Here is a 14,028-nt window from a genome sequence, read left to right as displayed (position 1 = left end):
AAAATTCCCAGGGCTGGATAACTGTAACCAGACAGTTCTGAATTGATTTCCAGCTCAATTCGCAGGCAATGGCCAAGAACAGACTAAATAATTTTCAGGGAAGAAATCCTGTGTCTAGAAAGGCAACATGGTATGGCTCCTGCCTCGGGGAGCAAGGTAAAGGGGCTGGTGGAGGGCAGCGCGGGCTTCCCACACCTCTCCCTTAGCCCTGCCCTATCGCTGCCTCAGACTGCGAGCGCCTGCAGTAACCACAGGCCTGCTCAGTGGCTCCTCCTGTGGGTGAGACTGTACCCCAGGAGCCCATTAAGGAAACTAGGCTCATAACAATCAGGTGAATGAGGAATCAATGTGGGCTTCACTGACTCTCAGCTTTGTTGGGTGACTGAGTTGGGAGAGATTGGACAGAGGTGTGTAGGACATTGAAGAAAGGCAGCACCGGGTGAAGAAGGGTCACAGCCACCCACTCAGGGTCTCTTAAGGCCACTGGTAGCACCGGGTGAAGCAGGCCGCCAAGATAACTCATGGCATGCCAGGACCTTCTTTCCTACCTGCAGGGATGGGCCACAGCAGACAGCTCCACAGCTTGGCGTCTTCACCCGAAACTTAGCCAAGAAAACACTGCACAGCTCGTCCAACCAGGTCCTGCTCAAGTTCCATCGTGATGTGGCCACAGCTGGGATCTTTGCCATAGCCTTCGCCGGTCAGTATGGAGGCCTGGGCTGCCGGGAAGAAACCGGCTCTCAAGTCAGAGCTGAGCTTGACCCCTGCTTCACTATTCCCATCATGTGACTCTTAATAAGTTATATAGCTTCTCAGCCTCAGTGTCCTCAAGTGAGGACACAGTTATAAGAATTAAATGTGTCAGCCTACATGGAATCACCTGCACGGGGTTCCATAAATGCTGGTTTTCCTTCTCCTGTACATTACTAGGGCAGGGAGGCACATGACGCCAACCCTTGGGGTCAAGCCCAAGCTTAGGGGCAGCAGGTTGAGGTTTCTCATTCCACTCACTCACATCTACTGGCTGAGTTCTCCATTTGCCTGTGCCCCAGCTTGCCCCTTAGCACTTTCTAGAGGGTTGTTCCAATCCAAAGGAATCCAAGACCTCTATTTACCTCATGGGAAGTGCTGTGCATGAAGAAGTCACAGAGAATTCAGACCAGAGGAGCATGAAAGATTCAGGGTGCGTTGATCCTCACCAGCCCGTTTTCTTCTATGTGTCCATTGATGGACCTGAGTATTTCCTCATGCTTGTTATAATGAATACAACATAGAAAAACTTACAGAAAGTTTTCTGTGGGCTTGTGCCCATCTCTGGAATAATTCTCCATGTTTACAGTTTGCAGAGCATTGCATATATTTGCACTAGAAATCAGGAAAGCTTGGCTTTATGCCTGGCTGCACCTCGGGCCAGGTGTGTGACCTTGTGGAGTTCTCCCCACTTGAGACTTCAGTTTCTTCACCTATAGAATTAGGGGCTTAGGGTTTATGACTTCTAAGAATTATTGATGTAGTAAGGCAAATATTTTTACCTCCCTTTAGAGATGAGAAAATGAGGGCCAAGGAAGGCTTGCCCAAAACTGCTTGAACAGAACTGGGAACAGAATCCATTCCTTTTGGTTCTACATTGTGCGCTCTGCGGGACTGCGCACTGCTATTGCATCGTACAGAAACTTGAACACATTCAGACTTATACCCTTGAAAGAGGTGACAGACAAACAGAGACAAAGAGAAACATCAATACTCAGAGCATAAGCAGCTCTAGCCTCCATTCCCAGGGAGCATGATATAGAGATGAGACCCCACCTGTCAGTCTGCCTCCATACCCAGGCCCCTCTTGTTGGGAATACCTCTCACCCCACTAATGGGACCCAGGCTTTAAGGCTATGGCATTATGACTCTATGTGACTTGACTATAGAGTGAGAGACTGTGGACTTCAGAGTCAACACAGACTCGGGTTCAAATCTCTGCCACATACAAGCTGTGTGACATTGGGTCTGTCATGTCTGTCATTTCCACGCCTCAATTTCATTATCCACAAAGTGGGGATAATATCACTACCTAACCTCACAGAGCTAAATCAAATAATACATGGAAATCCTATGCCTCAGATGCATCAGGCATGGTCCTCCCTGGTTGATTTTAAATCAAGGTTAGACCTGCTTGGTTACTCCAAGAGTGCCTCTTGGTTTCAGTGACCACACTTCTAAAGTTTTAGTATCTCTCAGTACATTTTTCAGCCAACACATCTATAGAAAAAAAAGACTGTTACATCAAAATATAATATAACATTTTAAATAAAACTCTATGCAAGAAAAGCCTCAAGTTATACTCACTGCAATTGGTAAAATGTCAGAATTCCATGTGAACATTTTCACATGGAGGAGGTGGAGCCAGGCATAAAGCCAAGCTTTCCTGATTTCCAGTCAAATATGTGCAATGCTCTGCAAACTGTAAACATGGACAATTATTCCAGGGATGGGCACAAGCCCACAGAAAACTTTCTGTAAGTTTTTTAATGCTGTCTTCATTATAACAATGTGTGTGACGTTCATTATGAACCGTGCTGTACCTCCTAGTGCTACCCTAAACACATTCCCATGTCTCCCGTATTTTGCTCTGTTTTGCCTAGGATTTGACAGTGTCTCAAGCTGAGAAAGTTTGCATGGTGCACGAAGGTGTGCAAGTATGTGTGGGATAATACATAGAATCATGCTAATTGTTGGGTGATCAAGAAGTCGTGTTTCATGTATTTAACTTCTAGCACAATGGTTTCTTGCATGAATATATAACATTTTATTGTCTTAAATACTTTTTGGGGCTGGGGTTAACACATTGTAATTTGTTTCCATTTAAAGTAATGGGGAATACACTCCTAGTTAGCATTGTTACACCGAACATCTGATTTCCAGGAATGGATTACTGACATTCAGGAAGAGATGCCTGTACTTTAAAAAGTCCATACCCTTTCATCATTCCTAGTTTTTAAAAAGGAGAAAAAAAAATGCCTAAAAGATGCACATATAAGAGGATGTTCATCACAGTTTTATTTTAAACTGCAAAACTTTGGAAACCTAAATGGTTAGTAACAAAGTATCTATTAAATCAGTTCTTGTAAGTCATATAATTAAATCCTTTATTGTCATTTCAATCATTTTTTAAGAAATTTAATTACACGGGAAAATTCTTGTAGTATGTTAGTAAGTGCACAGGGATCAACACAACATATATAACATGATTTTGTTATATATGCAAACTTTGTAAAAGATAAATATTTATATGTGCAGAACATATATGCTCTAAGAACTTCAGTAGAGGGTCAACAGTGGTTATCTCTGGGAGGGCAATGGATGAGTTTAACTTTTCTCTTACTGTTTTCATATAAAATCTCATTTTTCTCTAATGATGATGTATTAGATTTGTAATTTTTTTTAAAAAAGAAGAATGCTATTTCAAAAAAATATAGCAGGGATTGAGGTCACTTTGAAAATGACAATAATTGCAGCAGTAGCCATGGCCACAGCAGCTAACACTTAAATAGCACTTGACTATATTAATTCATAGATAATGAATAAAAGCCACCCTAGAAGCCCACAGTGAATTTGGCCTCAGTAATACCATCCACATATAGTCCAGTGTCTGCCCTGAGGATGGTTTCCAGTGTAGAAAATCCACTGAAGCCAGAAGTGTTTGGCCAAAGGTCAGAGGGAAACAAGCTGACCTCAGTGGGCCCTCAGATAAGCCACACACAGTATTTAGATGTTGAGGAATGGAAGGAAAACAGGACTTGAGAGCAGCCAGGCCTGGATTCAAATCCTGCCTGGGCCGCTTACCTCCCCTATGATCTTGAAGAAGTAACTGAGCCCTACTGAATCCCAGCTTCCTCATAAGTAGAGTAAGAACAGCTCTCAGGGTGAGCAGCTCTTGTGATAGTTAAAGGTGACAGAGTGTGAAAGTGCCTAACATATAGAAGGTACCCAATAAATGCTTCTCTCTGCTTCGCTTCAGTGCTAGTGACTGTCACTGGCTTCTTCGATCCCTCTCCTTTATGATTGGTCCTAAAATATGGTTGCTGGTATTTGCATTAAAAAAAAAGAATGACAGTAGTTAAGTAAAATATAGTGCTTGGTTAAACTTATCCTGTATATAGATCAATACTCATTAATATCTGCCGTGTGAATGAATGAAGAATGAGAAAGGGAGGCATTGAGCAAATGAATGACTACATGCTCTGAGAATGATGTTCTTACACCACTCGTCTGCTTTTGTCTTTTCAGCTTATCCACTCACCAAATGCCCTCCTCCCACCATCCTCCCCAATGCCGAAGTCGTCACAGAAAATGAAGAGTTCAACATAGGTACCCCCTCCCAAAGCAGCCAGGACTGGGCTGGCAAGGAGCTGGGTAGAGGCGGGGGCTGGCCAACGAGGCTCCTTTCTTCCTGCAAGGGAGAGAAACAGTAGGCCTGGTACAAGAGGACTGATATTCCATCAGCTGAGTTTGCACCCAAAATGCAATCTTTTTCCTTTTAGCCATACCTAAGCAGAGGAGCTGGGAAAGCAGTTTTCTTCTGTGATTCAAGTCAGTGTGTTTTTGAGAAGTAAATCCATGCAAGACAGTATAAAAAGTTCTGGGAATGTGGAAACATTCCTAGGCTCAGCAAGACTGAGCTCTGAGAAGGGGTAGCAGCTGTCCGGGTCATTTGATTGGAGTGGAGCTAGTTAAGCCTGAATTGAATGCAACCTACCTCTGATTATCTGCCTGGAAGGAGGGCCAGTCAGCCTTGCCCAGACTTCTCCAGGGAATCCCCATATTGATCTCTCTCTGACAGGTGACATCGTACGCTATAGGTGCCTTCCTGGCTTTACCTTGGTGGGGAATGAAATCCTGACTTGCAAACTTGGAACTTACCTGCAGTTTGAAGGGCCACCCCCAATATGTGAAGGTAATAGCACTGAGCCATGCCTTTATGGGTCTAGAGTTCCTCCAAAACATAGCCCTGTTTTACTCCTCTTTGTATCCCCATTCCCTGCCCTTAAAGTAAAAGGTCACTTAATGAATGTCTGGATGAATGAGTGCTTGCTCTAGATAGATTCTCTGACATTAGGTCTGGGGCTACAGATTGGCCATTATGACCACATTTATTTCTGTCTTCCTTTTTTCTAACTGGCATTCCCTGGAAATGACATATTGATCCTGGGAGGAGGATGTTCTGGGCCCCAGAGTGGGGCTTGCCCCACTGGCGTGCAGAAGTGCTCAGCTCCTGCGTGTGAAATAGGAAACCAGGAGGCCACAGTTGTCTTCATCCCAGTGCAATGCCTTGACATAAGATAAATTCACTTTACCAAGTTGTCCCAGCTAGGACCAAAATACCACACTCCACTCATGCAGCATCTGACCTAGCGCAAGATTCTAACTGTCCCGTGCCTTGGTTTTCTGATTTGTAAAAGAAAGATACTGATATCACTGATGCCATGCCCTTATCATGAGGAATTAAATGGGTTCATAATGTAAAGCACTTTAGAACTATGCCTGGCACGTAGTAACTGCTCGGTGTGGGCTCTTGTTATTGTTACTAGTACTACTACTGCTTCTAGTACTATAGCCAACAAATATTGGTCTAGGGATAAGCAGGTCAACTTCTTCACCTTTTGGAAAGCAAGAGTAGGGAGAATTTGCAATATGCAGTATTAGTGAGAAAGGGAGAGGTCACAAACTCCAGTAGTAGGCTGCCCCCAATATATTGAGAAATTTGGTATTATTTCACTTGAGCTGACCCACCCACATAGAGAACACCCAGCCCCCAGTAAAAGTGAACTTTTGCCTTCATCCTGCTCCAGGACTTCCATGACTTGCTCCAGCCTTACTTTCTCATCTCTGACTGTTTCTGTGTCTCCACGGCTCCAATCTTCTTAGCTTTACTCCCCATCCTCAGCCTCATGCTTCCCTCTGGGACTCAGTGTTGAACTTGGCTTCTCAAGATGTGACTGTTCATAGTCTTTTTAGTTGTATTGGGGTATATGAATTATCCCAATATGCCATGCAACTAACCCACCTGAAGTGTATGCTTCAAAGGCTTGTAGTATATTCAATTTTGCAACCATTACCACACCAGTTTTAGAGCATTTTCATCACCCCAAAAAGAAACCTTGTACCCATCAACAGTCAGTTCCCATTTCCTTCCAGCCTCTTCAGGTCTGGCAACCAACCTAGTTTGTGTCTCCACGAATTTGCCTATTCTGGATATTTCATATAAATGGAATCCTACAATGTGCGGTCTTTTATGACTGACTTCTTTCACTTAACATAATGTTTTCAAGGTTCATCCACATTGTACCATGTATCTGTACTTCATTCCCTTTATATTTTTTTGAAGTATAGTTGACATACAATCTTATGTTGGTTTCAAATATAGGACACAGTTCATTCCTTTTTATTGCCAAAGAATGTTACATTGTATAGATACCACATTTTATTTATCCATTTATCAGTTGATGATATTTAAGTTGTTTCTACTTCTGGATATTATGAATAATGCTGTCATGAACATTCATGTACAAGTTTTTGTGTAAACATGTTTTCATTTCTCTAGGTATGTATCTAGGAGTAGAATTGCTGGGTCATGTGGTAACATTATGTTTAAACTTTTGAGGAACTTCCAGACTATTTCCCTCAGTGGCTGAATCATTTTCCATGCCCACCATCAGTTCCAAATTCTCTACATCCTCTATTATAATTATGACTTTTTAATTAAAACTATCCTAGTAGATGTAAAAGGCTCCCCACTGTGGTTTCGATTCATATTTTCCTGATAGCCGATGATGTTGAGCATTTTTTCATGTGCTTATTGTCCATTTGTGTATCTTCTTTAAAGATTTGTCTATTCAGACCCTTTGTCCATTTTAACTAGGTCATTTTTCTTCTTATTGTTGAGTTGTAATTCTTTATGTATTCTAGATACAAGTCCCTTATCATGTATGTGATTTGAAAAAAAAATTTCCCACTCTGTGGGTTGTCTTTTCATTTTCTTGATGGTGTTCTTTAAAGCAAAAAAAATAGTTGATTTTGATGATACCCAATTTATATTTTTTTCATTTGTTTGCTTGTGCTTTTGCTGTTATATCTAAGAAATCATTGCCTGATCCAAGGTCAAGAAGATTTACATCTTTGTTTTCTTCTAAGAGTTTGTAGTTTTAACTCTTATATTTAGGTCTTTCATCTGTTTTGATTTAGTTTTTATACATGATGTGAGGTAGGGGTCCAACTTCATTCTATTGTATGTGGCTATCCAGTTGTCCTGGCACCATTTATTTGAAAGACTATTCTTTCCCCAGTGAATTGCCTTGGTGGGGGGGGCACCCTATCAAAAATCAATTGACTATAAATTTGGGAGTTTGTTTCTTTATCCTCAATTCTATTCTTTTGATCTATAAGTCTATCCTTATGCTAGTACCATACTGTCTTGATTACTATAGCTTTGTAGTATGTTTTAAAATCAGGAAGTGTGAGTCCTCTAACTGTGTTCTTCTTTCTCAAGATTATTTTGGATATCCTAGATCTATTGAATTTCCATATGAATTTTTGGATCAATCAATATCTGTAAAGAAGCCAGCTAGAATTTTTATAAAGGTTAAGTTGAATCCATACATCAGTCTGGGTGGTATTGCCATCTTACTAATAGTAAGTCTTCTAGTCCAGGAACATAGAATGTTTTTCTGTTCATAGTCTCTTCAATATAACTTCATTTCACCTTTTGGCTTTATTCTGTTCCTTTCTACCTCAGCTAATTCCCTGTCCAATGAAGTTCTAATCTCCTATGGCAAGAACCAAACATTTTCTATTGTCCCATAAGCATGTCTTTTACTATGGCAATATAGAAAATTTGGTGAAATTCAAATCTAAAAATATCACAGTGTAACTATAGAACATCAACATAAAAAATGTTATAGCCATTATAAAGAAAGGACAAATCAGACTCAGCATAATTGCATCAGCCAAAAAATAAAATGCAGGAGGAAAAATAATTGTAAACTGAAATTCTAAACGCAGCCAGATTATCATTTAATTGTGAAAATGAATTACTGAAATCTTCAAATGCATAAAAACTAGGTAAAATTACTGACTTACTAAAAGCATAACTAGCGGTTATATTTTAGTGCATTAGTCAGAATAGGACAGGCATATGTTGCAATAACAAGCAGCTTAACAACGTCTCAGTGGTTAATACAACAATGTATTATTTCTTCTTCAGGCAAAATTTGCTATAGTCCAGTGACTCAACAGAGCCTGTGACTTTAATGATCCAGGCTACTTGAGTCTTATGTTCCTCTCTGAAAACTAGGCCTCCCCCTTGATCCTACATGGCAGTAGGGTAAGAGAAAGAAAGCATATCCACATAAGGGCTTTTCACTTCCTCAGCCCCAAAGTGACACATGTTATTCCAGTCATACTTCATTGGCCAGAAATAGGCACATGGATGGAAAGTGAAGCTTCTTTATATGATCAGGAAATAAAAGGCAATCTGATATTGGTAAACACTGGAAATATCTGCCACATTCATCAAGAAAAAAATGAATATGAATAGAGTGGTTCAGATGCAAAAAAGTAATTAGTCAAGAAAGCAGTAAGTGTGTAGTAAATCTAAACAACACTGACTGTAGAAAGTAAAAAATATAAAGACAACTGGACAAATAAATGACATTGGAAAACCTACTTAGAAGAAAGAAAAGTGACCTGAGGACTCTTTCCTGTTACGGAGAAGCATAGATGTTGATTAACCCTGTACATTATTTAAAATATATAAATTTAGATATAATACTAATTTTGGAGATAGTTTATTTAAATTAATTATAGCCATAGTATGTGTAAGCTCTAAATACATGACTAAAACTAAAGAGAATAAAGAAAATTAATACAGTAGAAAACATTAAAGGAGAAAAACAGAAAGAAGGTAGCAATACTAAGTGCAAATATATTTGTAACCATAGTAAATATAATTAAATAAAACTGCTAATTAAGGGATACAGACTTTCAGATTAAAGTCTAGTTATAAGCTTTCCATAAACTTAGACTTGAATGCCTTTATCTGCCTCCCTAAAGTCACAGTAGAAAGATGTCACTCATCCTTGGTATGAAACAAAACTTTGAAAAAATAGAAAGCAAATACTAAAATCCCCAAGATCGGGTATAGCAAAAATAATATTGAGACAGAAAGTATTAAAGGGAATAAAGACAGAAATTTTATACCAAGAAAGAAAATCTATCAAACATATAGAACAGTCAAAAATTTCTTTGTACCTAATAACATAGTACTGAAATACATAAAGGAAAAAAATGACAGAATTACAGGGAGAAAAGGACAAATTCACTATTACAGTTGGAGATTTTAACACCTCTTTCAGTGACAGACCAAAAATAAGAAGTTATTTATAACATTAAAATAATGCGGGTCTATCAATTAGTGAGGTTTTGCTGCATAAAACCATGTCAAAATGTAGAGGCTCTAAACAGTTATCACTATTTTCTACAAAAGATACCCTTTAAATATAAGTACCAGATAGATTGCAAGTAAAAGGAGAGAAAAAGATATTCTTTGCAAAATGGTAAATAGAAGAACATAAAGAAATTTGGGGTAATATTGTCAACAAGGAGTATTACCAGAAATAGAGATATTTTATAATGACAAAAGTGTTAATTCCATTAAAAAGTATATGTAAATGTATATGCAGATGATAAGAGAGCTTCAAAAGACATGAAGGAAAAACTGACAAAACTAAATGTGAGAAAGTAAAGGCAAATACAGAATGAGAAGATACTCACTATACATATATTTTTTTAAAAACTTGTGTCTAGACTATGTAAAGAATTTTTACAACTCAACAATAAGACAATCTGATAAAAATGTGGACAAGAGACTTGAATAGACCCTCTACCAAAAAAGATATATGAATAACCAGTAAGTATATGAAAAGGTGCTCAACATCATTAGTCATCAAGAAAATGCAAATTAAAGACATAATGAAATACTACTATGCACCCACTAGAATAGCTAAAATTTAAGACTGAAAATGCTAAGTATTGACAAGGATGTGAAGCAACTGAAACTTTTGTGTATGCTGGTTGAAATGTAAAATTATAGTCATTTTGGAAAATTGATAGGCAGTTTCTTTCAAAGTTAAACATACACCTACCCTTTTACTAGGCACTTTTATTCCTAGTTACTCATCCAAGGTAATGAAAACCCATATCCACAAAAAAGAGATGGAGAAGCCATTGCACAGAGAGGAAATAATATCTTCCAGACCACACAGGTAGTAAGTGACAGAAGTAGGCTATAAATCTAGGTGTGTTTGACTCAGAATCTCATGTTCTTTCCTCTACTCTATACTTTCTTTGTACAAAACAAACCTATTTAATAAATTAACTCTTGGATTTGAGGATGCCTTACTGTTTTCTGTATGTACATATTCCCACCTATGCCAAAGCCCATATCAGAGCTAAGTGATTCCAACACACTGGACAGGCCTGAGTCACAGCAATATAGTAACGCTGACACAATCTGAGGTCACCTCATGCCATGGGGCAATATAATGATAAATGTTGGGGTCTTATCTGAATATGCTCAAATATAGTGTTTTTCCACTGGTTGTCTTTTGCACCGAGGAAATGTGTCGGCCCTAGTGCCACCTCCATCCCACGTACATGGTATTTCTCTTTCTCTCTCCAAGTGCACTGCCCAACGAATGAGCTTCTGACAGACTCCACAGGTGTGATCCTGAGTCAAAGCTACCCTGGAAGCTATCCCCAGTTCCAGACCTGCTCCTGGCTGGTGAGAGTAGAACCTGAATATAACATCAGCCTCACAGTGGAGTACTTTCTCAGTGAGAAGCAGTATGATGAGTTTGAGATCTTTGATGGTAAGTCCAGTGTTGTATAGTTCCCTGCTGCAGAAGGCACGGACTTGCTTTAGACCCCTAGGAGTTTACACCTTGGCCTCCTTATCAGAGCTTGCCAGAGGCTTCAAACAACAATATCTTTCTCTATCACAGAAACCCCAATACCATGGAAGTTGATGGGTTATATAGCCCAAGGGGCCGGGCTGCTGTATTACTTTCTTACTCTAGCCGTAATCAAAGCTAGCACCCTGAATGTCAACCAATAAATGGGTCATAGCAGTATTCCCAAGGGAAGAGTATGCTGCCTCCAAAACCCAGAGGGGTCTGCCAAACATTGTGCTTCTTTCTTGGTGGTACAATAACTTGCTCTTCAACTTGAAGGAAATGTTTCAGCATGTCCCAAAGCGCTGGACCCTACAAATTTCACCTGACTCTTTGTAGGCTTTATCTCCTACCCTTTGGAGCACGTATGTCTTGCAAAGGCATCTATCTACACCAGGTGTCTCTTCTGTCTTATCAGATCCCATTAATACAATGTCATCAATAGAGAGAACCAGTATGTTATATTCTGCAGGATGTCCAGATGGTCCACATCTCCTCATACAATACTGTGATAAAGAGCAGGAGAATTAACATAACTCTGGGGCAAGGCCACACATGTATACTGTTGCCTGTCTCATGTGAATGCAAGGTGCTTCAATCCTTTCTGACGGTGTGGAAAAGAACACATGGCTACATCATTACTGCATCCCATAGAACCAAGGCTCTGTTAATCTGCTCTAATGAAGATTACTACATCTGGCACAGCTATTGCAACTAAGGCTCCTACTTGGTTCAGTTTGTATGAGAGATGGACCAGGGCCAAGACTCCATTTATTCCAACCCCAACTCTCAAGACGCTGCTACTCAAACAGAGGAGCCACGATAATGCTTTCAATTTTGCTATTGAAATTTTCAATACACGAAAATTTCAGAGAGTCCGCAGATATCAGCATCAATTCACACTCCATGTCCAAAAAACATTCAAAATACCTGGACATTCCTTTTTCTCCAATATTCAGTTACCTGAGGAAATAGTGGCAGGTCTTTGGGGGATGGATGGAGGGATCACTACTATACACAATTGGTGTCACTTTGTAGGCCCCTTTCTCATGGGGATCCAGCCTCTTCTTCAGCCAAATATTCTAAAGAAATGAAACCTGGCTCAGTCTCCAAATTCGGTCAGGGATTGTAGCTTTCCCCTGTGGTTAACTGGGTTAACTGTACTCACCCTTTTAGTTATGTACTCGTGATCTGATTTGTTCTTCTATTCCTGTTTCTTGGCTGCCCATCTGTCTTGCCTTTGGAATGCTGGATCCTGGGAGCCATCTCCTTAGATCCTGCAGCTTAGGATCTCCCACCTGCCATTCCTACCTTGCCTCCCTTGTTAGTGATTATACTAACCTCACTTCCGATTGTGAAGGGCTCCCACCAGGCCTCTGTAATCTAGAATCTTCTCATCCCCTTCAATACAGAAGCCCAGTTCTGTGACAGCATCTCCTGCCATCAGTTTCAGCCTGCGGAGGACAGCCATTACTCAGGTTGTCCCTGATGCCTCACCAGTACATTTTACTGCTTTAGGAACTGGTGTATATACCCTGGTCCTCCTGAGGAACATGGCCAGCTAATGGGTGTTCTGGTCTGATACAGTAGACCTATTCTGACACGCCACTCCTCTGGCCCTTTTCCCCCCGCCATCATATCTTGTCACGGCAGTTCTGACAACTCTATTTTGCTTAATATGGTCTATTACTATTGCCAAGCTTCCCAGAGCTGTCTCAGCAGCATATTAGAACTATCATTTGGCTACTTCTAGGGCAATAAATCCTGTGTTATGGATTACCCAGCTTTATATCCTGCCTTCTTGAACCAGCTTCCTCAGGAGGTACTCACAAGCATTGAAGGGAGGAAAAAAGAAAAGGAGGGCCTTTCCAGGAGAATCCTGGGAAGCCTTTGAAACCCAGTTTCTTCCATTAACCAGCTGCTTGACCTTGGGCAAGTCCCAAGATGGCAAATAGATTTCATCGCAGCTGCCAGCTCCTGAAGGTTGACTTGGTTAACTGTACTCACCCTTTTAGTTATGTACTTGTGATCTGATTTGTTCTGGTCTGATACAGTAGACCTATTCTATGTGCCCGTGGCTGCAGAGAGGGGAGGAGAAGGATGAATGAGCACATGCTGGCCAGGAACAAGGTACCCGGCTGTTCTGAGCCTTCACGTCCTCCCTGAAGAGGAGAAGGTGGGAGGTGGTCACATTAAAGGTATCGGATCGAGAATCTTTGATCTGTGACAGTTTGTAGCACTGTGTCCTGTACTCTTGCCCCCAGGTCCCTCAGGGCAGAGCCCTCTGCTGAAAGCCCTCAGTGGGAATTACTCGGCTCCCCTGATTGTCACCAGCTCAAGCAACTCTGTGTACCTGCGCTGGTCATCTGACCATGCCTACAATCGGAAGGGTTTTAAGATTCGATATTCAGGTGAGTAAAACAAAAGGCCTCATGACAAGGGCCTCCGCCCTTGAGTCTCTTAAGGGAATCAGAGAAGCCATGGGCCGCAGCCTCATCGTTGGAGGGGTTCCTCCACGGGCACGGGACTGGCAGGCTTCCTCCTCTCTAAACCTCTCTCACCCATAGCTGCACAAGGCTCCTCGGCGTTTTCCTACCTCCCCCTCTTCTCCTCCTTTCCCCACTTTTAACCTCTTTCCTCTCTTCTGCATATACTGCTAGCCTGTGTCTCTTGGATAAGTTTATTGTATATGATCTGATAATGCCTGTAGGTGAGACTATCCTTCACACATTAATGAAAATTCCTTAAAACTGAAAAACCCTAAGATGTGGGACTCCAGATGGCAAATGTTAACAGGCAGCAAAGGATGGGCTGTTTACGTCCAAGAGCCTCTCTTCTGCTCTGCAAGCCATTTGTCTCAGGCAGACTCAGACCAAGGGCCAAGCCAGCCAGCCAGCTGACCAGGGCGGCGGTCGACCAGGGGCATAGGAACATCCCTGGAAATGTAATGAGATGGAGAAAGTCAAGTTTATCTGACCTCCCGTTGTGGGGATGTATTACTGGCTACAATTGGAAAGACAATTTGATAAGC

General features: G+C 41.0%; 1 protein-coding gene across 5 annotated transcripts in view; it reads left to right on the top strand.

Moving 5' to 3' along the window:
* The window catches only part of CSMD2 (CUB and Sushi multiple domains 2), a 600,037-nt gene that overhangs the window by 514,667 nt on the left and 71,342 nt on the right, over positions 1-14,028 (top strand). For all 5 annotated transcript variants that reach the window (XM_073233614.1, XM_073233613.1, XM_037010709.2 and 2 more), the window contains 5 exons: positions 555-700; positions 4,279-4,359; positions 4,832-4,945; positions 10,728-10,916; positions 13,262-13,408. In XM_073233614.1, the coding sequence (XP_073089715.1) occupies positions 555-700; positions 4,279-4,359; positions 4,832-4,945; positions 10,728-10,916; positions 13,262-13,408 (677 nt within the window). The remainder of the gene's footprint in view (positions 1-554; positions 701-4,278; positions 4,360-4,831; positions 4,946-10,727; positions 10,917-13,261; positions 13,409-14,028) is intronic.

The sequence above is a fragment of the Manis javanica genome, chromosome 4, assembly GCF_040802235.1.
Source record: "Manis javanica isolate MJ-LG chromosome 4, MJ_LKY, whole genome shotgun sequence".
Classification (NCBI taxonomy): Eukaryota; Metazoa; Chordata; class Mammalia; order Pholidota; family Manidae; genus Manis; species Manis javanica.
Note: the sequence above shows the minus strand (reverse complement) of the source record. Positions and strands in the feature narration are given on the sequence as shown.